This window comes from Bos taurus, chromosome 12 (genome assembly GCF_002263795.3).
Source record: "Bos taurus isolate L1 Dominette 01449 registration number 42190680 breed Hereford chromosome 12, ARS-UCD2.0, whole genome shotgun sequence".
Taxonomy (NCBI): domain Eukaryota; kingdom Metazoa; phylum Chordata; class Mammalia; order Artiodactyla; family Bovidae; genus Bos; species Bos taurus.
This window is the reverse complement of record NC_037339.1, coordinates 54,482,475-54,509,769: the sequence shown is the minus strand read 5'-3', so window position 1 is coordinate 54,509,769 and position 27,295 is coordinate 54,482,475. Positions and strand designations below refer to the sequence as shown.

The 27,295-nt window shown below is 37.7% G+C and overlaps 1 protein-coding gene across 19 annotated transcripts in view; it reads left to right on the top strand.

Moving 5' to 3' along the window:
- Positions 1 to 2,799: 2,799 nt before the first annotated feature.
- RBM26 (RNA binding motif protein 26) overlaps positions 2,800 to 27,295 on the top strand; it is an 83,102-nt gene continuing 58,606 nt past the window's right edge. For all 19 annotated transcript variants that reach the window (XM_059892293.1, XM_059892287.1, XM_059892292.1 and 16 more), the window contains exon 1: positions 2,800 to 3,341. In XM_059892293.1, the coding sequence (XP_059748276.1) occupies positions 3,271 to 3,341 (71 nt within the window). In that variant the 5' untranslated portion in view covers positions 2,800 to 3,270. The remainder of the gene's footprint in view (positions 3,342 to 27,295) is intronic.

Here is a 27,295-nt window from a genome sequence, read left to right as displayed (position 1 = left end):
ATGGATCACTTTAGTGAGAGAACACAACTTTTTTCAAGGAACATGAAATAGTTGGATGGCTGGAGCAAAGACTGAAAAGCAGTGAAAGAAGTTTCTAAGGCATATAAGAAGGGTTTGACTATAAGAGGTCTTTTATAAATATTTATGAATTTTAGATTTTTATCCTGAAGACAATGTGGAAGTTGAGACAGATTTTAAGCAGGGAAGTGACATGATTAAATCCACATTTTACAAAGATTGCTATTAAAAGTAATGGCGATGAAGGCATTGAAGCTGGACTGATATGAGGGCAGCTAAGGGCAGAGAAATTAAAAGGCTGTTACTATTGTTTAGGAAAAATAAGAGAAGGATCAAAAATAATAGCAGCAGTGATAATCGAAAGAGAAGGGTGGGCAAGGTTTGCGTAGCCAGAGAAAGAAGTTAAGTGGAAGCATTCCCTGAACAGTGAATAATCAGTTTGCCAGGAGTATACAGCATTTAACAGAAGACTCAACAGTTGGTGATGAGATTGAAAACACTGGTGGAGTCAGCCTGTGGCAAGGCTACTAAACAACAGACTAAACAATTGGGATTTTACCCTAGCAATTTTCCCTAGCAATATTAAATTTACAAATCATTTTTTATTGTGGCAAATATTAAAAAATTATCATTTTAACCATTTTTCAGTGAACAGTTCACAATTCAAGAGGAACTAAAGAGCCTCTTGATAAAAGTGAAAGAGGAGAAGCAGAAGCTGGCTTAAAACTCAACATTCAAAAAATGAAGACCATGGCATCTGGTCCTATCACTCCATGGCAAATAGATGGGGAAACAATGGAAACAAGGACAGACTTTATTTTCTTGGGCTCCAAAATCACTGCAGATGGTGACTGCAGCCATGAAATTAAAAGACGCTTGCTCCTTGGAAGAAATGCTATGACCAACCTAGACAGCATATTAACAAGCAGAGACATTCCTTCGCCAGCAAAGGTCCGTCTAGTTAAAGCTATGGTTTTTCCAGCAGTCATGAATGGAGTGAGAGTTGGACCATAAAGAATACTCATCACTGAAAAATTGATGCTTTCTAATTGTGGTGTTGGGGAAGACTCTTGAAAGTCCCTTGGACTGCAAGGATATCAAACCACTCAATCCTAAAGGAAATCAGTCCTGAATATTCATTGGAAGGACTGATGCTGAATCTGAAACTGAAATACTTTGGCCATCTGATGCGAAGAACTGACTCATTTGAAAAGACCCTGATGCTTGAAGGTGGGAGAAGGGGACGACAGAGGATGAGATGGTTGGATGGCATCAGACTCAATGGACATGAGTTTGAACAAGCTCCAGGAGTTGGTAATGGACAGGGAAGCCTGGCGTGCTGCAGTCCATGGGATCCCGAAGAGTTGGACACGACTGAACGACAGAACTGAACTGAACTCACAATTCACACTGTTGTGTGACCATCAACACCACCTATCTCGAGAAACTTTTTGCCATTCCAAACTGAAATTCTTTACTCATTAAAAAATAATTTCACATTCTCCCCTGTCCCTCTTGCTCCTGGCAACTAACATTCTATTTTTCTGTCTCTAGGGGTTTGCCTACTCTAGGTACCTCATGTAAGTGGAAACACACAATAATTGCCACTTTGCATTCAGCTTGCTTCATCTGGCTAAATCACTTTCATCAACACTCTGGTTAATCAAAAGCTGGCTTCTAATTTGCAAAATACTTTTCATGCTGTATTTTACAAATGTCTTGATTTTCTTACTTGATCAAATCTTTTCCACTTATTGCTTAAGGAACACTTTAGAAAATTACAAACTCAGAGTTCTTAACAATTTAGTCTACCATTGTGTCTGCCATAAAAAGCTTTTTACTGATCTACTTTAAGTGTCTTTATATTGTGAATTATTTTTAATTCATTATAGTTTACAGGCAGTAAACAGTTTGTAAAGTTCCACCTAGTACCTTAATGGAAGTAAGTAACAGCGAATAGAACAATTGAGGCAGGAATCAAATTTATCTGACCACTCAGGAGAAATGAAGGTAATTTGTTTAGGATGCTGATAGAAAGGCTCTCTCTTTTGATGCTATGTCATTTCCCTATCTGGGGTTGAATCAGTTCTAAATGGACAGAATTGGTTGAATCAGTTCTAAATAGAATTAAAAACACAACAAATACTTCCCTTATTTCTAGCTAGGGGTTTTAAGTCTGAAAATTTTGGATAATAACAAACTACTTGAGAATTAAGGGCTGGAGGAATCCCTAGGTCATTAGTATATCAATAGTGTTTTGCCATAAATCGAGTAATTTTGGACAAAACTAAGCCTCCGGAAGTCTCAGTGCGTTAGATGAGACCATCCCGTTCTTCCCAATCTTGTCCACAGCACAGCATATCCAGAATACAGTACTGCAGAACCCTGGGGACAAAAGGAGGAGGCAGCACAGCGCAGCACACCTGTAACCCCCTGATCGCCTGTGTCCCAACACAGCCGAGCGGATGCTCTCAAGAAAGCGCTCCAGTAGCAGTGTCGTTCCAGCCGACGGGCCACGCCGTCTGGTATAGAGTTCGAGCTGCTGAAGTTCCTGCTGATTCTGAAGTCAACAGCCTTTCCCTCCTAGTAAAGAAATAAAGTCTTTACTCCTTAGCAAGACCAAAGCGTGGAAAAGCACAAGGCCCACAAGCCAGGCAAACAAGCAAGACTCGCCACACTTGCCCAGCGTGCACTCCGGGAGGAAAAAAAAAAAAAAACAACCAACTTACGTCTCTTCCCAGCAGGCTCCGGGAGTCACCGCGAGATTTCATCAATTCTCGCGAGATTTATCGGCAGCCATCTTCTTGGGGGTGCTGGGAGCCGGGAAGACCCCCCGAATCGTTCCCATTCAGCTGCCCTTCGTTTTCGCTTTCTTCACTTTTTCCTCTTCTGCGTTGCCAGCAAGCACCTGGTTTCAGGGCTGAGGGCAAGCCCGTGTTTAGGCGCGTGTCGCGCTCTGGTCCAGGAAGATTGGCTGGGGTGGAGGGAAGGGGGAGGGCCCGGGCAAACCGTTGCTGCCTCAGCCGGGGCCGGGGTCCGGGGAGGGGGAGCCCTTGGCACCCCGTGGACTCGCGGCCTACGGCGGTCCCCGCGGAGCTGTTCGCCGATCCGGGCTCGCGGGAACCTGCCACCGGCGCCTCCCACCGCGGCCCACGCGGGCGGCGCGCGGAGTAGGGGGCGGGGGCAGCGGCGGCTGTAGCGGCCGCGACCTGGGCGGGCGGAGGAGTGTGACGGGCCTCGGGGCCGCTGTGGATGGTTTCTAAAATGATCATTGAAAACTTCGAGGCACTCAAGTCCTGGCTCAGCAAGACTCTCGAGCCCATGTGAGTATTCGGGAGCTATTTTACTTGCAGGGATGGAAGGGGGAGATAGGTGAACTCCCAGTTGCCTTAAGTGCCTGCCGTGGAGGCCGAAGCGGTGAACTGAGGTCCCAGGCTCTGTGTTTTCGCCTCCTCCGCCACCTTCGTTCCCAGGTTCAGAATACGCCTGGGAGCCTGAGCTGATTTACCTCATCGCTGAGTTGGTTTTTAAACCGATGGCTCTCCTGTTGTTTTCCCGTTATTTGTAGACCGACCCCAGCCTAAACACACAACTCGTTATTTGTCGAGGGCCCCCAGGTCGGTTTCTTTTGGCGAACTCGTGCATGATCTGTTCAGTAGACTGTTTTACTTAGCTTTTTTTTAAATGAAGTGAACAGCTCTTTTTAGGGATGTAGAACAGTTCTCGCCCAGCCCACTCATGTTTTACCTAAATACCGTCTCTGAAAGAAAGGCCGTGTCTACCATGTGCTGTCTGGCTCTTAACTGATTGAAAATGTAACAGGTGCTAAGGTGCCCAGTAAAATTTCCCTTTCTCATCTCTGCACGTTTGTTCGCTTGGAGGAAGAAAATGCAATCTAACCATATGGACTGTTTGGCAGTTTTAAGTAGAATCCTATAGGTGTACTCGTGTGTGTGTGTGTGTTGGGGGGGGGGGTGGTGGTTCGAAGTGCTGAAATGTCTTAGATTGGAAAAATTGAATTTTAAGGGTTTACCTTTTAATACATAAAAAATATGGGCCAAGTGTTTTGATCAAAATTGATTTACAATAAACAATTTAAAGTGCAATGCAGAATATCCACTTATTTAATAGATTTATTAAACGCCTTCTATGTACTGTGGGAGGCATTGGGGCCAGAGTTTTTAAATTCCAAAATCGACAAGGCATAATAGAAAAGTAAATAAGCTAACTTCAGGTAGTAAAGAGTCGTGACAGTAATACTAGAGATCATGTAAAATAGTGTCAACAAGGCCTCTCAGAGGAGGTGACAGTGCAGCAACACCTGAGGAGGAGAAGGAACTGTGTGAAAGTCTGGGAAGACAATGTTCCTTCCAGAAGGAACGACCAGTGCAAAGGCCCTGTAGCGGAAATGATCATGGTTCGATGGGGAAGAGAAAGGCTGTTGTGGCTGCAGGGAATCTTGTGAAGGGGGAACAAAAGGAAAGTTGTGAAGTTGGAGAAGTAGGAAGGGGCCAAATAATGTAGAATCTTCTAGGCTATAGTCAAGAGCTAAGATTTTACTTAAAATCTAATGGGAAGACATTAGATGATTTAAAGCAGGCAGAGATTGACTTTGTTTTAAAACTCCGCCTACTTTGTAGAGATTATGGGATCAAGAATAGAAATAAGGGGACCATGCTGAAGGAAGTTGTAGGCCAAGCTGTAGATGTTTGCGTTAGAGTGAGAGTGGAGACAAATATGTTTAATAAATAGATCTGGTGGGACTTGTTGCTGGTTTGGATGTGAGAGATAAGGGAAAGGAAGATCAAGGGTGACTGATGACTAAGAAGTTAGTCTAAGCAACTGAATGTGTGTTGGTTGAGGAGGCTTGGAGAGAACAGTTTGAGGGGAGAAGGGTGGTTAATTTTAACCAGTAAGTAGAAAGTGTTTGTTAAAATACATCTAAGTGAGATGTGAAATAGGTAGTTGGGTATGCGTCTAGAACTCAAGCCAAGAGTGGAAATACTTGCATTCATGCAGGTAGTATTTAAAGTCACGAGACTGGGAAGTTTCTGAGGAAGAACGTGTAAATAAGGAAAAGAAGAGAGTTCAGGTCTGAGGTTGGAAGAAAAGTGGGATGTATGTCACTAATGAAAGAGATGTATAACAAAAGAGGAAGGTTGTCACCTTGGTGGGATACTGCATAATGGAGAAAATGAAGACAGAGGGGCCCTTATGTTGGCAAGGTAGAAGTCATTGGTGAACTTGTTGAAAAGTTTCACTGGAGCAGGATGGTGCAGATAGAAGCCCTGTTTCAATGGGTTGGAGAGAGTGGGCAGCAGTAGAGTATAGTTGTTGAGACCGTGGAGCCAGAATGGCTGCCTTTGAATTCTGTCTCTGCCACTCACCTGCTGTATGATATTGGGTAAGTAACTTAGCTCAGTGCCTCCGCTTCCTCGTGTGTGAGAGGGAGGAAATAATGAATATGTATTAAGAAAATCTTTGAACACTGTCTGGTTTGTAATTAGCACTCAGTAAATGTTAGGTGAACAGAAAACTTAGAATGTTTTGCGTTAAAATAGCATTCCCTTGTATAAGCCTGCAGTTCTCAAATTACTTAGTTTTATTACCATTTTTTCTTCTTATTGAAGAGAAGATTATTTATAGCTGATTAGTGTGTTTGCTTGTAATTTTTTTTCGTAGTTTTAATAAAGCACATTCAGATATCATGTAGCATACTCAGATGACTGTAGCCCTGCAGTCTTCACTGCTGGAATAAGGCACTACTTGTAGAACCTAGACAGTGGGAGGAGCTGGGATTGGTCCTTTTGTAAAGTACACTGCTGTGGTAAAATTGAACGCGTATCCAAGTTCTTGTCCCTTTAACTGCACTTCAGGGGAATTCTTTTAGATGACTTTTAAAGCTGATTCCAGTTATTTAAGACCTATGGTTTCTAACCTTGGTTTTGTGAAACTTTAAGATGTGTTTATTATCTAAAGAGACTTTTTCTTTTTTTTTTTTGGCCAAATTTGAGGCATCTATTTGAGGCAGGACCATACGAAGATAGAACTTGAAATTTGTATAGAACTTTTAACTTATTTGTGCTAGTAAAGTATCTCATGGTTTTGGACCTGCCTTGTAGTTTAAATGTATTAATTCAGTAAGTATTTATTGAGCACTTAATGTCCTCTGTGCTAAGCAGTGTGTTAAGATATGGGTGAAACGGTAGGAAACATGACATGAAATGACCATCTTCGTATCGTTTACCAGGGAAGACAGATGTTAAACAAGTAACTATAAGACTGGTGAGCATGATGAATCCAGAGTGCTATGAAAATATATGTCTGGAACATCTGGAAAGACTTTTGTTGCCTGACAGTATTTCATCTCAACAAGGAAGGATGAGTAGTTTGTTGGGGCAAAAGGATGGGAATGGAGAGTTGTAACAGCAAGGTTTTTGATGGCAGATCGTATGATGACCCTATAGTGAAGGAAGGAAAGGTGAAAAAAAGAGCCAGGGGAACCATAGCGGCAGATAGCTCCTGAGACAGGAGCCAGATTGCACGAGACTGTTGAGTCATGTTAAGGATTTGGGATGTCATTGAAGGATAGTGGGAAGCCAGTGAAGGGTTTTTGGGGGAGGAGAGTTTTCAGATGGACATTTGGGGGGATGGGGTGGGGAGTCAACCTGGTTGCAGTTTCAACATGAAATAGAAGTTGGTAAATCTGTATTTTATTTGATTATAAGGTCTGTAGGTATATCAGGATTCCAAGTTTTCTTTTTCATAATTTATTGAAAATATATGTGTTAAAATTATCATCTTGAAATACTTGATGTTTTTGTTCTCCAAAACATTTGCTTAGTCATACATGCTTATAATAAAATAAAATAGATGTTGGTCTTTCCTGTATCATTGATTTCTTTTTCATAACATTAAGCTCTCTTTTGATGTTTTTTTGTTTTTTAAACAAAAGACTTTGTGCTGTATTTTAAAACTTTTTGTGAGTTTACATATCACTAAATGTGATTTAATAAAATCATGGATTATTTTCAGTTTAAGGGAAACCTCAAGATCTAATCAAACCCCTTGCTGCTGCTGCTGCTAAGTTGCTTCAGTTGTGTCCAACTCTGTGCAACCCCGTAGACGGCAGCCCACCAGGCTCCCCCGTCCCTGGGACTCTCCAGGCAAGAACACTGGAGTGGGTTGCCATTTCCTTCTCCAATGCATGAGAATGAAAAGTGAAAGTGAAGTCGCTCGGTTGTGTCCGACTCTTAGCGACCCCATGGACTGCGGCCCATCAGGCTCCTCCGTCCATGGGATTTTCCAGGCAAGAGTGCTGGAGTAGGGTGCCATTGCCTTCTCCAATCAAACCCCTTAGTTTTTCCAAAAATAAAATTGAGAGAGACTTAATGACATGCCCAAGTTTTGTTGAACTTAGTAGTGAAGAGCAGAATGCCTCATTTTGTGCTGCTACTAGGTCGTGCTGTGGAGGTACCGTTGTGTAGTGGAAAGAAAACATTTTTGTGTCCACATAGACCAGTGTTCAGATCTCTCAGCTCTGCCAACAGGCAAGTGAACCTCCCTTTTCCTTGTTAGTATGATAGGAAGAATTATACCTATTTCTGTAGGTGAAAGAATTAAATGAGACATATTTTTAAGATCCCAGCCCCTTCCCCCCAACTCCCAGGAGAGAGAGAGAGAGAGAGAGAGAGAGAGAGAGAGAGAGATAAGCAGTGAAAAAAGCATTTACCCAAAGGGAATGTTCTGAAATACAAAGAGTACCTGCTGTGCAATCTGGGGAGCTCAGTCTTACAGGCAGGCATTATTTCAGTCTACTTAGGTTTCTTTCACTCATTTTGACCTTTTCTTCCTCTTTTATATCTAACCAAATTTTTAGCTTAAAGTTTAAGACAAATATGGTATTTAATGCCTAACTTTTAGCAACAGTTACCGGGGGAAAACATATTAAATAAGTTATCTGCTCTCAAGTCCAAGGTATTTTAAAGCTATATTATCTACTGCTAACAACATAGAAAACAGACCAGATTACAACAGCTGTGACGAGTCAAATAAATTTGATAAGGTTCACAGATGCTACAGTAATAAGGAAGATATAAGTACAACAGTTACACTGTATTGATCTTAAATACCAGTTTGATTAAACACAGGTTACATTGCTATTATTGCTACTGTTAACATTTGTATACATTGTTAAACCTTTGTATTACTTTCAAGTTCTATGAGGTAAATACTCCTCCATTTTGCAAGTGATGACACCTGAGGTACTGAAGCATGAAGTTAAGATACTTGCCCAGAGTCACACATCTTACGTGTGACTGAACAGTGATTTAGACTCAATGTTTTGACTCTGGAGCCTTGTTCTTAGCTTACTACAACATAATGCAGTGTATCCTTTCCTACTCCTCTATGTGTGCCTCTGTATGTGTACTTTTTTTTACTATTAGATTTTTGTAGTAGTAGCTGCTATTGTGGAGAAGGCAATGGCATCCCACTCCAGTACTCTTGCCTGGAAAATCCCATGGACGGAAGAGCTTGGTGGGCTGCAGTCCATGGGGTTGCTCAGAGTCTGACACGACTGAAGCGACTTAGCAGCAGCAGCAGCAGTAGCTGCTATTGTAAAGGAACAAAGTTCTTAGGCATTGTGATTATCAGTGCTTTAGAGTCTAAGACAGAAACCTAGAGTTTTGTAGTCATTTCTCCTTTACCCACACTTAGTACTATACCTTTCTCACCACATTAAAATATATTTTTGTTTTATAGGGAGAACTGAAAGGTGATCTTTTTGTTTCTGAATTTTATTTACTCTTCCCCTCCTTTGATCTTTCATTTTCTGCAGACCCTTTTGGGTATAGTCAGTCTCTAATTCCTTAAGCTCAGCAAAAACCAAAACGAATTAAATCCTACTTCTAGTCGTTTTCACACTAGCTTTCTTTTCCTGTCACTGTTCAATCTTGCAATAGTAGTCAGCCTTTACTTTTTCACCCATTTGTCCCCAACCATTTACTTCTTAACGCCTTAACAGTAGTTTATACTCATGTGCAACCGAAATTGCTTACCCCAGTGTTACCATTGAGTTTGTTTATTAAATGTAAAGACTTATAGAAATTTTAGTTCTTTGACCTCTGTGTATGACATTAGACAGTGTTGATAGCTGCTTTTTTTTTTTTCTTTAAACTTCTCATGACTTAGATCCCTAATATTTTGGTTCTCTTTCTCACAAATCAGTCCTATCTCCTTAAGCTCTTTTTCCTGCCTTTGAATTGTATTTTTCTTTGTTCTGTTCCCATTGAGTCTTTTTTCTTAATCATTACCACTCCTGACCCTTTATTCACATTCATTCCTATGGATGGTTTCTATTGTAATACGTGCCAGTGATTTTAAAAACTGTGTATGTGTGTGTATGTTGTAGTTGCTTTGAAAGTTTGATTAAAGACTCCCTTCCTCAGGATATTGCATATACATATTTGAATTTGAGAGCTTTTTCAAGAGTACCTGTAAGCATTTATTTTTCTCATAGGTATGTCTAGGCTTAATTGCTTCAAAGTTTTATACTCTGAAACTCTGATTGCTAGCTCTGTGCCTGCTCCTTTTCACCTGAACTTCAAACCACTGTATGTTTCTGAAAATAAAATATTCACTTATTTCTGTTTCATTTTTCCAAATTATTTGGGCTTGCACTTGTATTTTTTTGGCTTCTCCCTCCATTCCTTTCCCCCAATTCAGTTAGTCATTGGGTTCTGTCTTTTTATTTTAATAATTCTTACTAATGACAGCGGTCAGTAGGGAACCCTGCACTCCTTATCTAAACCACTGCAGTTTGCTTTCTAACATACCTCCCTATCTCCAGTCTTTTTCTCGTTTGGAGTTCTTTTGGCCTGGATACCCAGCTTTTTTATTGTATTGTGTGATCAAAATCTTCAGCACTTCTAAATAATCAATTGCATACTTCTTAACTTGACTTTTAGAACTCTAATGTCTGTTTCAAATTATCTTTCCAGTTTATATCTTCCTACTTTTTACGTTATAAGTCTTAATTTCAACAAAAGCTGAACTTTACATTCTGATTCCCTATCACACAGTTTATACTGTCCTTTTCCCCCCAACGTTATATAGAAGGTAACATTCGTTGAGTCCTTACTATTTGCTAACGTTTGTGCATTCATTGCGTGTGAGCTGGGTTCTGTTATCCCAATTTTAAAGATGAAGAAGAAATTGACTCTTAGGAAGTTTAAGTAATATACTTCATTCATGGCTAATAAATGATAAGAGACAGGATTAATGACAAGACATTTCTATTCCAGAGTTTTGCTGTGTATTGTGATGTAATGCCTATCTTGGTTTCTTTGATATACGTTGAAATCAAAGGTCCATTGCAATTCCAGTTCATCCAGAAAGCCATTTATCTGTCCAGTTGAAATCAGTGACTTCCATGAGGCTCCTCTCTTAGTGCTAGTTTGCATAGTTTTTTGAAACTCATCATTTGCAGACTTGTTCAGTAGTTAATTCTTTTGTTTTACTGTTCTTATTAGAGTCTAAGGTCCTTGAAAATAAACTCAAAATGTTAAGTGTTCTCCTGGATAGCACCCAGCACAGTGCCTCGTGGCGGGTGTACACCTGGGTTTCAAATGCATTAGTTGAAATTTCTACTTTGTGCACCCATGATCTAAGGAGAGAGAAAGGCATTTGTATAAAACTGTTTCGGAAAAGCAGATATGTGAGCACTTTGAAGATTTACTAAGCTCTGGGTCTGTTTCACTTTATTTTTACCTTACAGCACTTTCAAATTAACTAAAGACTCTGATTTTTCTTTTTTTTTTTTAAGAGGGAAAGGACACAGAAATATTAGCACGTACTCATTAAAGTGTGTGAATGCTGCTATATGCAAGATTTCTTAGCTCCATAGAGCTGCACAAAAAATTATGGTAATTCTAGTCTGATGAATTTTATAGCTATATTGGCTAAAATATTTTTCATGACTTTCTTATCACATTTTACTGCTGCAGTCTTAATTGATTTTTCCATCTGAGTGATGAATAGTTAAAATGCATTTAGCATTTACTGTTTTAGCAATTCCTTTTTTTGGCTTACAGTGTTTTTAAATGAATTATTTTATATGCATAAGTCCAGGTATAGGGATAGTATTAGTAACAAAATGGAAAATAATATTTTCCAGTGTTTGGTATGTTTGTGTTGAGAATGACCAAAACTTGAGCTAAGTGTAGGCTTTTAGGAATTTTTCTTCCTCCTGCTTCCTTACTCCCCAGGAATGAGTGGATGGTAAATGCTTCCTGCTGAAGTTATTCACTACCTTCCTACTACTTTGTTTCTGTGGCAAAGTCTTTTTCAGTTTACAGGTGGTAACTTCTGAAATAGGTAAAAGTTTATTTTTAACTTGAGGTTATATTTAGTATTTTGTGTGTGTGTAAAAGATGTAGTAATTGGAGATACGTTACTCGTTGGTTCTTTCTGACATATTCTGTGTGTGTGTTCAGTCACTTGTACAAATATGTTATATATATTTTTCTTCTCCTTTTTTCCTATAATTGGAGGTCATTCAATATAATACGTAAGAGACACCCCCCCCCCTTTTTCAGGTTGCATAGTATTTTAATGTAATGGGTATACCATAGTTTATTTAACCATCGTTTATTGATTTGCTGAACAGATAGAGCCATAGTGTATGTATTTATCATGTGTCAGTTTGTAATTAACATAAACAGATCAGTTGCATAAGTTTTGACAGTTACATATACCTATGTAATCACCATATAAAACAGGATCTAGAACTTTGTCTGGAAAATTCTCTAGTGCCTCTTTCTGAGTTTTTCTTTCTAGCAAGACATCCACTCTGATGTTGGCATTATGAATATGACTGCTGTGAATATTCTTAATTGAGTAGTTGTGGAAGTATTTTCTTCTGGGGGAGGGGTAAATACCTAGAGGCGTATTTGCTAGGTCATAGGGTAGCTGCATGTTTTCTATTATAAGAAACTTCTAAAGTGGTTGAACTATATCGCATTGCTACCTGTGATTTGTGAGAGTTCCAGTTGCTTCATATCCTCAGCATTATTTAGTATTATTAAGGTTTTTTTTCATTGTTGTTGTTTTTAAACCTTTATAGTATAAAATGACATCTTACCTTTTTTGGACTGACAGTTTAATTCTCTTTATGGTTTTAATTTGCATTTTCCTGATGAGTAATACTATTGAGGACCTTTTCATGTGTTTATTGACTGTCACATCTTTTGTAAAGTGGCTGAAGTGAAGTGAAATGAGAGTCTCTCAGTCATGTCTGACTCTTTGCAATCCCAGGACTGTATGCGGTATAGTCCATGGAATTCTCCAGGCCAGAATACTGGAGTGGGTAGCATTTCCCTTCTCCAAGGGATCTAACTCAGGGATCAAACCCAGGTCTCTTGCATTGCAGGCGGATTCTTTACTAGCTGGACCACAAGGGAAGCCCGTGGCTAAGTCTTACTTATTTTTAAAATTGGGCTATCTTATTGCCAATTGCTGCTGCTGCTGCTGCTGCTGCTAAGTCGCTTCAGTCGTGTTCGACTCTGTTCGACCCCGTAGACGGCAGCCCACCAGGGTCCCCCGTCCCTGGGATTCTCCAGGCAAGAACACTGGAGTGGGTTGCCATTTCCTTCTCCAGTGCATGAAAGTGAAAAGTGAAAGTGAAGTCACTCAGTCGTGTCCGACTCTTTGCGATCCCGTGGACTGCAGCCTACCAGGCTCCTCTATCCATGGGATTTTCCAGGCAAGAGTACTGGAGTGGGGTGCCATTGCCTTCTCTGTGCCAATTTCTAGGAGCTCTTTATTCATGTAGAATACATGACCTACAGGTTTTTTCCCCTCCTTTGTGACTTGTGTGCAGTAGTCCCTCCTTATCTGTGGTTTTGCTTTCTGTGGTTTCAGTTACCTATGATGAGCTATGGTTTAAAAATATTAGATAGAAAATTTCAGAAATTAACAATTTATAAGTTTTAAGTTGCATGCTCTTATGAGTAACATGATAAAATCTCGCATTGTCCTGCCCAAGATGTGAATCATTCCTTTGTCCAGCATATCCCACTCGTTTGTCACTTAGTAACTGTCCCGGTTATCAGCTTTGCTCTTGTGATATTGCAGTGCTTGTGTTCAAGTAACTTATTTTGCTTAATTATGACTGCAGCACTCAAGATTAGTGACAGGCAGTTTGAATATATCAAAGAGAAGCCATAAAGTGCTTCCTTTAAACAAAAAGGTGGAAATTCTCAACTTAATAAGGAAAGAAAAAATTCGGTACTGAAGTTGCTGAGATTTATAGTAAGAATGAATCGTCTATCTCTGAAATTGTGAAAAAGGAGAAAAATTCTTTCTAGTTTTGCTGTCACACTTCAAAGTGCAAAAGTTTTGACAGCTGTGTGGTAAGTACCTAAGATGGAAAAGGCCTTCAATTTGTACAATAACGTATTTTGAAAGGAGAAGAGAGAAAGCAACACTACACTCACGTGAATTTTGTTACAGTATATAGTTATAATTATTCTATTTTATTATTGTTGTTAATCTCTTACTGTCTCTCATTTATATACCTAATTTGTTTATAGGTATGTGTGTATAAGTGGCGGGTAAAAAATCTGCCTGCAATGCAGGAGACGCACAGGAGACCTGGGTTCCATCCCTGGGTGGGGAAGATCCCCTGGAGAAGGAAATGGCAACCACTCCGGTATTCTTGGGTTTCCCAGGTGGTGCTAGTGGTAAAGAACCCACCTGCCAATGCAGGACACAGATGTGGATTTGATCCTTGGGTCGGGAAGGTCCTCTAGAGGAGGGCACGGCAACCCACTCCAGTATTCTTGCCTGGAGAATCCCATAGACAAAGGAGCCTGGTGGGCTACAGTCCCTAGGGTCTCAGAGTTGTACACAACTGAAGCGACTTAGCATGCATACATCCCTGTGTGGGAAAAAACTTAGTGTATAGTAGGGTGTATCTGTGGTTTCAAGCATCCACTGGGTGTTTTGAAATGTATTTCCACCGTGGATAAGGTGTGCGTGCAGTTACTCAGTCGTGTCTGACTCGTGATCTCGTGGACTGTAGGTCCCCAGGCTCCTCTGTCCATGGGATTTTCCAGGCAAGAACACTGGAGTGGGTTGCCATTTCCTTCTTCAGGGGTCTTCCCAAGCCAGGGATCAAACCCATGTCTCCAGCAGCGCAGGTGGATTCTTTACTACTGAGCCACCTGGGAAGCCCTGTGGATAAGGGGGGACTACTATATAATAATGTCATTTTGTGGGCAGAAATTTTTATTTTTATTAAGTCCAATTTATTTTTGTTTTATGGTTATGTCTAACAAGTCTTTATCTCCTCCAAGATCATAAAGACATTATATGTTCTAGAAATTTTCTGCCTTTTGGTAGGTTTAGGTCCATTCATCTCAAATAAATTTTTAAAATAATGTATATGGAGGCATTCAGACAAGCCACCTGTTCTTACTTGGCCCTGTAATAATTGTTTCTCTGCTCCAAACTCTGACATTTAGGCTTGTTTGGCCTACCTGTGTGTCCATCAGGCACACAAACTTGTGTTTATTAACAGTTTTGGCAAGCCAGCCCAGTAGTCTGTTTCAGTGGCAGATTGACTCTGCCCAGGAACAGCCTCTTCCCCGAGTCCCCAGCACCTGCCAGAGCTCATGTTGTTCTGGGGAACTCAGGAGGACTCTCCCTGACAGGGACTGGCTGCCCTGGCTCAAGGCTGTTTGGAGTCAAGAAACGAAAAACCAGAAGTGCATATGGAATGAGGTAGGGCCAGTGGCTCTTTTATCTGTTTTTAAAATAAGTATATTGTTAATTTTTCCATAAATGGTCCCTAAAAAAGACTTTCCTATTGGATGACTTGGCTTGTTGTTTGATAATTAACTGTACTTATAAGTCTGTTTCTGAACTCTGTCTTGGTCCACTGATATTTGGCATGTTGGTTGATAATTAACTGTATATATGAGTCTATTTCTGGACTCTGTCTTGGTCCAGTGATATGTATGTATTCTGATGCTTATACCACACGGTCTAAATAACTTTATAATTTTTGAAATCAGGTTATGTAAATCCTCCTAGTTTGTCCTTTTGAAAAATTGTCTCGGTTTTGCTGGATTCATTTCCCTATAAAGGTGAGAGTCAGTGTTTCAGTTTCTGCGAGAAGGCCTGTGTTGATTGTTGATAGGGATTGAGTTGAAAGTAGAGATCAATTTTAGAAGAAAGAGGATCATTTTTCAAGTTCTATTGTTATTTATAGAAATATGATATTTACATATTGACCTTGTATTTTGCAACTAAGTACCCTTATTATTTACAGTAGCTATTTTATAGATCCTTTGAAATTTATCAGTCATGTTATCTGTGATAGTTTTACATTCTGATTTTTTTTTAAATTTTCATTTCTTGTATAGGTTAGGAACAATAGTGCAAGTTAAATTGAAGTGGTCTAAGAGTTGACATCCTTGTTTTGTCCAAGTCTTAGGGGAAAGAGACCTAGTGTTTCAGTATTAACTGATGTTAGTGCTAGGTTTTTTTATAATTGCCTTTTACCAGATTGAAGAAATTCTCTTCTGTTCTTAATTTGCAGAATGATTTGTCATGAAAAGGTAAAGAATTGCAAATCTTTGTCTACATTTATTGAAATGATCACGTGCTTTTCTCTCTTTTTCTGTTAATATTGTACGTTACATGGATTGGTTTTCAAATGTTAAGCCAACCTTGGATTTCTAAGATAAACCCTGCTTGGTCATGATGTAATTATCCTTTTTATGCATATTACTGGATTTGATTTGCTAATATTTTGTTAAGTTTTGCTTCTGTTTATGAGTGCTGTGTGTATTTTATTTTTTCTTTAAAATGTTAGATTTCACTGATGAAGCATCTGGGAATGAAGATTTAGTTGTGAAATGGATCTTTTATTACAAAATCAGTTTATTTACTAGGTATAGGTCTATTTAGGTATTCTGTTTCTTCTTGTGTCACTTTTGGTAATTTATGTTTCTCAAGGATTTTTCTCTTAAGTTGCTAGATTTATTGACACAGAGTTGTTTGCAGTGTTGCCTTATTATTCATATAATGACTAGAATCTATTTGATGCTTCCCCTCCTCTTTTAAAAATTATACCTGATTTTGGTAATATTACTTTTTTATTTTCTTGACCAATTTTGCTAATAGTTTATCAATTTTATTCATCTTTTGCCAAGAACAGTATTAGCTTTGATTGTTTTCTATTTTGGTGTTATATTTTTATCATTTCCTTTTTCTACTTAGAGTTTAATTTGCTGGCTTTTCCTTCTTTCTTCAGAGGAAAGCTTAGGCCATTGGTTTTATATTTTTCTTGTAGTTTTAAAAACTAGGGCCTGGAGGTAAAGCACAGGCAGGTATCCAGAATCTTGTTAATGCTGAGATTCTAGTTCTTATAAAAGGCAAGATCCTGCTAGTGATAAAAACTTTTTTTTTTTAAAACAGCAATGTTGGACTATAATGTATCAGGTACTTCAAAATGTTGGTCACTGAACATCATGGCCACAAACCTTTAAAAACTGTTTCCATTTTATATAATTTGAGGTGTTGCATGGGAGTTCTAAATTGATCCATCATAATGTGAAATTCACTGTGTGATTCAAATGTAACAGTGCAAAATTGAATATAAAGGCATGCATAATCTTTCTCTTAGAAATCTAGAGGGGTTATGATTTCAAATATTGTGCAATTAGATTAAATCATAATGCAACAGTTTAAAAAAAAAAAAAAAAGATGATCCTGATCATGCCCTCAAAAACATTTGAAGCCAGTGGTGAACTGAATCAAACTAAGTTTCTTACAAAACCCAAGCCATATCAGTTACAGAACAGTTGACTCCACTCTAGTGTCCTAGCAAAAGAAAGGACATACCCTTTACTGAAGGTAAATCTTATTTACTTGAGTCTCCACCTCAGTGTTCTTCTACACAAAATTTTCAGCTTAATGCAATAACAAGGAACACAAATAGTAAGAAAGTAAGATTCACTTGAGAAGAAATAGTCAATGGAGAGATGACTCAAGTATTAGAATTATTAGACAAAAACTTTAACTATGATAAAAATGCTGAAGAATTTATTTAAGCATTTGGAAAACAGGCACAAAGATATGGGGAACTTCAGTTAACACACAGAAGCTATTCAGAAGAATTTAATGGAGAAATCTAGAAATGAAAAGTATAGCTGAAATAAGCAGACTGGACACCATAGAAAAAAAAACAGCAGTGAACTTGAATGTAGGAAAATAGAAAATATCCAAGTCAAAGGGAGAAAAGTAATTTTAAAAGATACATCTGAGATCTGTAAGACAGTATCAAACAGTCTAAAATATAAGTTACTGAAGTCCTGGAAAAAGGGAAGAAAAATGAAGCAGAAAAAATGTTTGAAGACATAACAACCAAGGACTTTGCAAAATGGGTGAAAGACATTAAAACATAAATCCAAATTGGCAAAATCAAGCAGGATAAAATATGTGTGTGTAGTGTCTGTGCACACACTCACACACAGCTGTGGGCATTTCATGGTCACACACTGCTGACCAAATAAAAAGACTTTTAAAAGTAGTCAAAGAGAGAAAAAAGACAGATACTTTACATATAGGAAAACAAAGACTCAAATAGTGGCTAATTGCTTATCATCATCGATGAGGGACCGTGGCAATAGTATTATAAAACAGTGAAGTGTATACACACTCAATACTTACCAGCTAAAACCACAAGAGTAGTTGTGGAAGTAGGGAAGGAAAACTAGAAGAGATCTGCCAGGGCACTCCCAGCTTTCAACTAGCAAAGTCAAGAAGAATAGGAGGGCTGAGCAAACTCCTTTTAGGATTCCAGGTCTTCACAGAGTTGGTTGGTTACCCAACAAAAAGAAAAGGGAAGGAGCAAGAAAACAACTGCTTATATTCTTATCAATTTTCTGTTGCTTACTGGCAGTTTAAAAATTGATGTGGAAAAAGCACTTATAAAAATCTTCAGTTATAAATAAAAAACATAAAAAAATAAACTGTCAGTGTGACCCTTGTATTTATACTATTTGATGATGGCTATAGTACCTACTGTACATTTTCAGAAAAGTTTTTTATAATAACAGATTGTGAAAGAGATCTCATTTTGAAGAGTTTCATAAATTTGTACTTACCAGTCTGTGAAGTATTTCAAGCACTTTTCTCAAATTGGATATGTTAAAGTTTTGAAACTTCTTAAGACATCGAGTGCCCCAAATTGGAAGAGCAGTTCTATGAGGAATTATGACTATTCATTATGCTTAGGAAAAGGTTTTTGACTCCAGCTAGCCTTTGTTGGTTTCAAATTAAGAAGGGATGAATCATGCCATAGTGAAGTGTATGGACATTTTGGGGACTAGGTTATAGGATACTGGGAGGGTTAATTAAAGTAACGGAGTAATTGGTCAGATCTTCTTTTAAGAATGAAACTATGATATTTAGAGATTTGATTAAGTTGTAACATTTTGGAGACAAGAAAGACTAAATAGCAATTTTTTAGTCTAGTTTTGAGAGTGAGTTGTAAAATGTCTAAGTTTGGACTTCCGCAGAAAGTAGGAAGATAGAAGTACTATTCTTTGAACATGTGTACTAATGAAATGAGGGCCATCTCAGCAGTCAGGGTATGGAAGAAAAAGCAGCCAGGAAGGACTTGTCAAAATGCTTGTGGACTTTTTTTTATTGACCTTTCTTGAGATCCATGACAGCTCTGAATTTGTTGGCACACTTTTATATTTGCTATAATTGGGTTTGATCTTAACTGAAAATTGTTTTTTGTGTGTTTTAGTTGATATACCCCTGATTAAGAATGCTATTACTTATTGTGGTGTTTAGTACAGTTCTTCACCAGTGTGATTGGTTCTAGGGAAAAGATAGACTTTGTTATCTAGTCTGAAACAGACAAGTACACCAATAGTAACATTTTAACAGTGATAGAAATATGTACAGATCTTGTTTCCTGGGAATTCAGGAAAAATATGTAAAATGTTTCTATTTAGTTATTCTTTATCTTTCCCAAGGCTCAAACCTTGCTCACCAGTTCAGAAGAGGGAGTTCTGTGGCTTTTGAAAAAGATCTAGAGGAACCATTTTGGATGTTTTTTTCAATTTTTTTTTTTCAGATTACATACTGAATTATTTTAAATTCAATTAAAGTAGGGGAGGTCGAGTGCAATGATGGTGAAAGCTTTTGTATCTTATTCCTAAAAAATGACCCACTTGGTCAGGTTATATGGTTCAGTGCCTTTGTTTTAAAAATGAGAAAGCGGAAGCCTAGAGAAATAAAATACTAACCCAGGATTACGTAATAAATGAATAAAGTAAGATAACACTAGAAATCTGAAAACCTGGGTTTTTGGAGTTCAGTGCTTTTCAATACCAGACTGCTTCAAGGAAAAGCTGACAGTTTGGCTTAGAAGAGAACATAGATTTGAAAGGGAATAGTGCTTAAAATATAGTAACTAAATTTTAACATCTTTTCAAAGGCAGTGGTGATAATAAGCATCTTATAATTTCACATTTTTAATCTGTTTTTTCATTAGTAGTGCATTTGCTTTGGTGTTTGCAGGTTAATGCTTTCTCACTTGTAATCATATTTATTTGTAATTATTTCTAATTTGGCAGAGCAGCTGTTCTCTCAGATAAGGAAACTGAAGCTTAGTTCTTTAGCTGTGAGATTTGTGAGGTGGAAAGTATCCCCTTTTTAGTGAAAAAAATTTCAGTGTGATTTGATAACAATATTAGAAAACTATTGTGGCAATATTAGAAAAAACCTAGAAGTCTATCATAAGCTACACAGTATTAGCCAGACTTTTTTTTTTTTTTTTAACATATGAGGGAGCAGGTAGTAAGAATTTAATTGAAAATAGAATGACAGAATTAGGTTTTTCAGATTTCTAGTCTTAGTGCTATTTCTTTTGGATAATTCTGCCCCTTCTTAGTCAGGGGAGAAAATGTTCCTTAGCCTCTGCTAGTACCTGAAGGGATGAAATGCTTTAGATCTGTTTTCTAACTAGGTAAATGGGAACCCACATATAAGTAGCTAAGAAGTGGCCTTTGGAAGCCAGAGCCCTTTCCCAGTGAATTTGATTCTTCCTCAGCTGTGAATTGAAATGTAAAACATTTAAGAAATAATGGAGTTTTGTTGAGGGGTGCCATATCAGCATTTCACCTGCAGTCTACTTCTCTTTTGAGAGAGAATTCTGTTAACATTAATTTGCTATTTGGGCTACTGCTTTTTGCACTGAAAAGTATGAAGTCTGACTCTTAGGGAGTTTGAAGACTGTCTTTGAATTAGACACTTGATACTTGATGAATAACTTCTAAAGCAGTGATTCTCAACTGTGTGACTCCTGGGATTTCCTGAGACCCTTCCATGAAGTCTATGAGGTCCCTATTTTTCCAATTGTATACCAGTTGAGGAGGTATTTTCTTCATATATTTCATATATGAAATATAGTTCATAGCATATTACGATGGATTAAATGTAAAAGATAAAAGAACCTGTCTATTATTTAAGCCAGGCATCAACGGTATTTGCCAAAAAAAAAGAAATATTATCAGTTTTACCAAAGTTTTATTTTCTTGTGGTAATATAACTGTATTCATAAAAAGTATAGGGTACAGATTTCGCCTGATTTCTGAAAACAGTGTTCCTGTGAAACTTTCCTTAAGCCAGAATGTCATGAAGTGAAGAAGTCATTACTTAGGACACATCTTGTTAATGGGTGCACAGAATAAGTTGGAATAAAGCATAGATGCTCACAGACACAGTTCAGAGCACGGTGGCCTGATGCTGAGATGCCTAGTGTAGCTCCTGGGAGAGGATCTTCGCAGCCCCACTCTGTCTGCCCATGATAATAGCTACTTCTCTTCAACTTGCTACAAAACAAATGCTGGAGACTTGCAGCTTTTCAGCTTTTCTCATAAAAGTGAAAATCCTTTCCAAATTTCTTGTGGTTATTAGTTAGCAGTAAAAGTTTCACAAAATGACATAAAGCAAATTTTCAAAAAGTAGGGGGTATGTGTGTTAATTTCAGGTTATTCAATTAGTCATTGAGCTCTGTGCAGGGCTGCCCTGCAGTGGGGATATAGCTCAAATTAGAGAAAGTCAGTCATTTCCCAGAACCAATATGATGATGCTGTTGGAGAGGGGAGGCTGCTCTTGCTGTCAGAATAATGTAAGTTCAGGACTGCTCAGGGCCATTTTTGTTGCCACATGGAGAACGCCTGCCTCAAAATGAAGAAAATTCAAAGGAAAGCAGAATGGAAAGGAAGGGTCCTGGTAATAGCATTTAAACTCCTGGATCTAGCTGTGCCTACACTTGGACTTCCCACTTGTTTATATCCATAAGTTCCTCCTCTTGTTTACTCTTCCTGCCTCCTCCCAAGTATTTATGTTAAATTGTAATGGGTCTATTTAGTTATTTTAAGCTAAATAATGTAGAATTTTTTTCAGTTTTAAATTTTATTATGATAAATAATGGCATATAGAATCATTTTTAGTAAAAGCTCTTCTGGGTTCTCTCTAATGCGTAAAGTGTAAAAGGATTCTGAGACCAAAAATTTGAGAACCACTGCTCTCAAGGTAAGGAGGCATTCCTGCCATTTCTTGAGGGTAATATGAAAGAATGAAGGAACTAACTAAGTAGTTTTCAGCATTACAATTGCATGTTTTGTGATAAGTTTTTACCAGTGATGATAAGTGGTATGTGTGATAGTCATGGATGGATCATGTTTAGATATATATGCTTGCTGTGATGTTCATATTATTTTGTAGAATGAAGTGGGCATGTAATAATTCTAAATGAGTAACCTTTCCTGTAACTAATTACTACATGCAAATAATCTATTTTCCCTCTTTATTTGAATTGGATGAAGCTGTATAATAAACTATGGTAATCGAATTTTTCAATGTACATAGTCTGTTGCAGTGGAATTTGGGTTTTTAAAAGAGTAATTTGAAGTACAGAATATAGTTGCATGACTTTGATGCAAATTAGATATTTTTCTTGAATATAAAGTGAAAATTTGGTAGGAACAGACGTGGGTGTATATCCGTGTTCTAAAGTTACTGAGTTAACATATTTAAATTTAATTTTTAATTCCCACTGCCACCTCCAGTTCCTCCTTCTCAAGATTACTGAAAATGGAAGCTTGGGTTACATTTCATCAGTTATCTTCCACTGAATTTCTAAAGCCTCCAAGAAACTTGAAGAAAACGAAACCAACTACTCTTTGAAATATTGTACTGCAGTACAGTATTTTTTCACTTTACTGTCTCATTACTATTTCGAAAGTATTAATTACAAAATAAAAGCTAATATGATGATGATAGGATTAATTAGAGCCTTTATATTTGGGTTCTTTTTTAAAAATGTATAGTTGATTTACAGTGTTGTGTGCTGTGCCAGTCCCTGCTATATAGCAAAGTGACTGTTGATTCGTGTTTTTTGAAGTCTTTCTTAAGAAAATAAAGTTCTTTTGAGATTTTATTAAAAATGTGATCTTTTGCATTGCTTTGGCTTTTCCAGCTTATTTAGTACATGCCCAGATGTATTTAGTCCCCTGCCCAGATACAGCTGGAGGAGAATGAGCCTCTTAGATGTTCACCCCATGCTTTTCAGGGGCATTATTATTATTTATATCCTTAACAGAGTGTATTCAGAGATTGCTAAAGTTTTGTTTTTATGCCTTTAAAATCATTGATTTGAATGACTTCATAGTGGTCCGATGTTAATTTTAAATCCTTACAAAAGTGAGAGATCCAAATGTTTGTGAATGCTCACTTTGCTCCATCCTACTGGACTCCTGTCCCCTGTGTGTCAAGTAGATTCCCACCTGAGGTCTTTCCTGTTGGGTTCCTTCTTTTTTCTAGAAGAAGGATTTTTTTCTAGAAAGCCAAAAAAGCTTGCTTGTACTATGTTCTGTTCCCTATCTAACTTCAGATCCGTGTTTAAATACCCTTCCCTGATAATCTTACCTAGGATCTACTCATTCATTCCTTCTCCTTCCCTTTTCTTTCTCTTTTCCCCCTTCACTCCTTTTCTGTACTTTATTCCCTTATTGTTGTTTAGTCACTAAGTCATGTCTGACTCTTTGGGACCCCATGGACTATGCTGCCAGGCCCCTCTGTCCATAGGATTTTCCAGGCTGAAATACTGAAATGGGTTGCCATATCCTTTTCCTGCATTGGCAGGTGGATTCTTTACCTCTGAGCTAGCAGGGAAGCCCTGTATTCCCTTACCTTGCATTTTTTCTCTTCAGAACTCTTGTCTACTTGAGAATGCCTTGTTTGTATGTATGTATGGTCTGTCTGCTCCCTTCATCTCCAGTGAAATAAATTCTGTAAGGATAGGAACTTTATGGTTTTCAAATTTGTATCCCCAGGATTCTAGAATAGTACCTGACATTTTAGGTGCTTATTAAATATTTTTGAAAGGTGAATATGCTGTTAGAAGATAATCAATAAACTAAAGTTTTATTCTCAGAACTTTATAAAAATGGAAAAGAAAGGGCCCTGACAAGTGAGCTAATAATCTAGTGAAATTTGTACGTGTATTCTCTTTTTCTCTTTCTTTCAGTATTGTCTTAGTTACTGTTTTAGATGCAGAGGCTACATATATGAGTAAGAAGTTGTATTTTTGGATTTTGATATATTTTTGATGAAACTATATAGTTTATATTTTATCTATAGTGTAGTATAAAGTTGCTACTCATTTTTATAGATTTGAAAAGAATGCTGTATTATCTTTTTATATATCTACACAATACCCCATGAACAAATTAAACCTAAGGATTACACTCTTTGAGGTTTGTGAGGGATTTACTATCTAATTAATTTAGTGCTTGTCTGCCAGGGGCTGTTGAACTTAGGCTTGAAACCTTTCTAATGATAGAGAATTCACTTTCTTACAGGCAGTTTATTCAGCCTTTGGGAGGCCTTTGATTATTAAAAAATTCCGTCTCTATTTTAAACCAGAATCTCTTGCTTCCACTTACTGGTTCTAATTATATCCCATGGAGGATGTATTGAATAAAGGTGATCCTCCTTCTTTGTGATAGCCCTTCAATTATTTGAAAACCTACCAAGTTCACTCTGACATTTCAGTTTTCCAGGCCAAGAATCTCTAGCAAGCTATCTGATGATGATACACATTTCCATTCTGGTCAGTTTCTAAGAATGCTTGGGTTTGTTTATACACTTACAAAACGCGGCACCTAGAAGTGGGGGAAGCAGTGGCACTCCCTGCTGCACGGAGAGCGACACTGTTCCTCTCGAGGTCTCAGTTCTCAGTTGGTGTCATCCCATCTTGATGATCTGTTTTCCTTCATTTCACACGTTATCTCATTTGGCTTTTATCAGTTAAAGTACACGGTTGCTCCCTTTCATCTCCCACTCCTCAGTGCTGTTTTGTAGTTTCTTGTTTTGTGTTTTACGTGCTGCCCTCCCCTTCGCCCCTCCCTGACTCCTTCCCCACAGCAGACACACAGAAGATTGAAGTTGGAGCGCTCTGTGGTCAGAATTATACTTTATTGGCAGATTATGTTTTTGCTGGTCTTAGAAGTACTTACGAAACTTCATGGAAATTCAGCCTGTTTCTAAGTAGAAATGAATTTTATCACTGTTTCAGTATTATTGCTTTGTCCTTAACATTTTCAAAATGTGATTCTTTTTTTGTCTTTCCCTAATCTGAACGATTTTAGCCCCACTTTTCTTTCACATGCTTCCAGAATACTGGTAGTATAGCAGAGGGTAGACTGGCTCTGACAAGATATAGTGTCATTCAAATCACAAACCTATTGTCAGTAGCAGCAACTGGTAAAGTACCTCATGAACAGTCTTTGCTTACCATGGACACAGTTTTTAAAAATAACTTACCCGTTACTATCAGAATATAGTTTTCTTTTGATTCATAATTTAAATATTTTTACTTCATTAATTTTGCATAGTAGGTTATTATTGCTCTATGCTCAGATGAAGTAGCAGTGGTACTTTTAATTAAGACAAATAGTAACAAGAGCACATTGTTTGCCTTTTGTCCCTGACCCATGACATTCTGGTATATTAAACTTCTGTGTTCAGATTATTTTTTACTTAGCTGTAATTTGTAAGTACACACCTTCTTTTGTTTTTAAAAGTGTTGAAATAAATATGAAATGGCTTCCTATAGGACTTAAGAAAAATTACCTCCCAAATACATATTTCCTGTTTTGCTGTTAAATGTGAAATTGTAAACCTTACTTCTACTATGTAATTTGCAGTCTTAACATTTTAAAAAGTAATCTGCCTTTCAGACCGTTTTAAGTATTTTGCATTTTTTTTGTATGGTTGTTGATTCATTATGATTGTTGTGACTTCTTAGATCTTGATTTGATTTGAATTGCTTCTAATAAAAGATTTTGAGCAAAAATTCAGGAATTCTATCTTGCTGTTTTATAAAACTGTAGTCTAGACTATAATCTAAAAAATCTTTCTCCACAGTTTTCACTGCTAACATTTTAATTCACTTAATAGTGTCCTGTTTAAAAAATAATGGAGGAAATGGAATAGATTTGATGTTTGGCTAAGAGAAATGTGAAGTGACAGTTATTAGAAAGGTCATTATTAAACTAAAAATTCGCCACAGCTATCAAACCAATAGTCAGATTATAGCATTGGACTCAGTGTAGAGACTCTGAATTTGTTCATTAACAGCAGTTGCAATAAAACAGTATAAGATAGTGATAGTATAATATATATATATATTTTACCACAGTAATTTCTGGTAAACTAAAGTGTGTTTAGCTTGATGCCTCGTTAGGTTAAGGTTTAGTTGATGGTGCTTATTCACGTTACCTAACATGAAGCCTGGTGGGCTGCCGTCCATGGGGTCGCACAGAGTCGGACACAACTGAAGTGACTTAGCAGCAGCAGCAGCAACATGAATAAGTATCATTTCATGGTCTCTCGTGCAGTTACCAGATTGCCAGTATAAGTGTGTCTGTAGGTACAGCGTGAGGTTATTGTCCCATTTCTTCATGCTTATTTCATCACAGATTTAAGTACTTTCATGCTCATTATGGTAAACATGAAAAAGCTAACTTACCACAAGTCATTTTGTCTGCATTTTTTAAATGGTTGGTTCAAATAAGTATATTAAATTTCAAAGAGAAAGTGCTTAAAAATCTCATGTACCATTGAAATGAATTTTTTTTCTTTCTATTTAGGTTGTAATCCACTTCAAGTCTTTGTGAATAAATGGAAATAGATCTATGAGAAAAGTGAATTTGGGATTACTAACAGATAACCTAAACTTAGCTTAGTAGCACAGCAGACGATCATCTCATGACATGTGTCATTCCTGTGGGTCAGAAATTTGGAGCAGGTTAGCTATGTAGTCTCTCGTGAGATTGTGCTCAAGTTGTTGGTCAGTGCTGCAGTCTTTTCAAGGTTCCACTGGGGCTGTAGAATCGGCTTCCATGTTCATTAACATGTGGCTACTGGCGAGAGACCTCAGTCCACCCTGGGGGGTCCTCATTTCATAGCCACATGGTACTCTCCATACCTGCTTGAGTATCCTTGAAGCATAGCAGCTGATTTCTGTAGAATAAATGATTCCAGAAAAAGAACAAAGAGTATGCCATTGTGTCTTTTATGACCTAGATGATGTCTGACCTCAGAAGTCAGACACTGTCACTTCTGCCATGTTCTGATTGTTTAGAAGCAAGGCACTAAATTGAGCCTACTCTCCAAAGGGTAGGGAATTTGGCTCTGCCTTTTGAAGGGAAGACTGAAAAGTTTGGACAGTCACCAGAGCCATGTACTGTAGGGAGTCTTCACAGCATATCATAAATGTACTGGTTCCTTAATAGAGCAGTTCTCAATTCTGATACTGTATCAGACTTGTACAGCTTTTATAAAATAAATGAAGCAAAATTGCAGATGGTTGTATTAGACCTGTTGATTCACTTGCAGTCAGATTTTCCGTAAGTGTTACTACTGTGCACCCAGAGTTGTTCACTGTCTTTAAGATGTGCTTTTTGATTCAGTGATGTGTTACTGCTATACTTCTGTAGAACTGTTACATTCCAGGTATGTATAGGAATTAAGACTTTTTGGTATATGTATTATAGTTTTCTAACTTTAATGTATATAGGTTCCTTATTAATACTCTTAGTATTTGAACTTTTAGTAGAACTTGTGGAATTATATTTTGTGTTTATTATTGTTAGAGTTAAGATTGCTAACAATAAAGAGC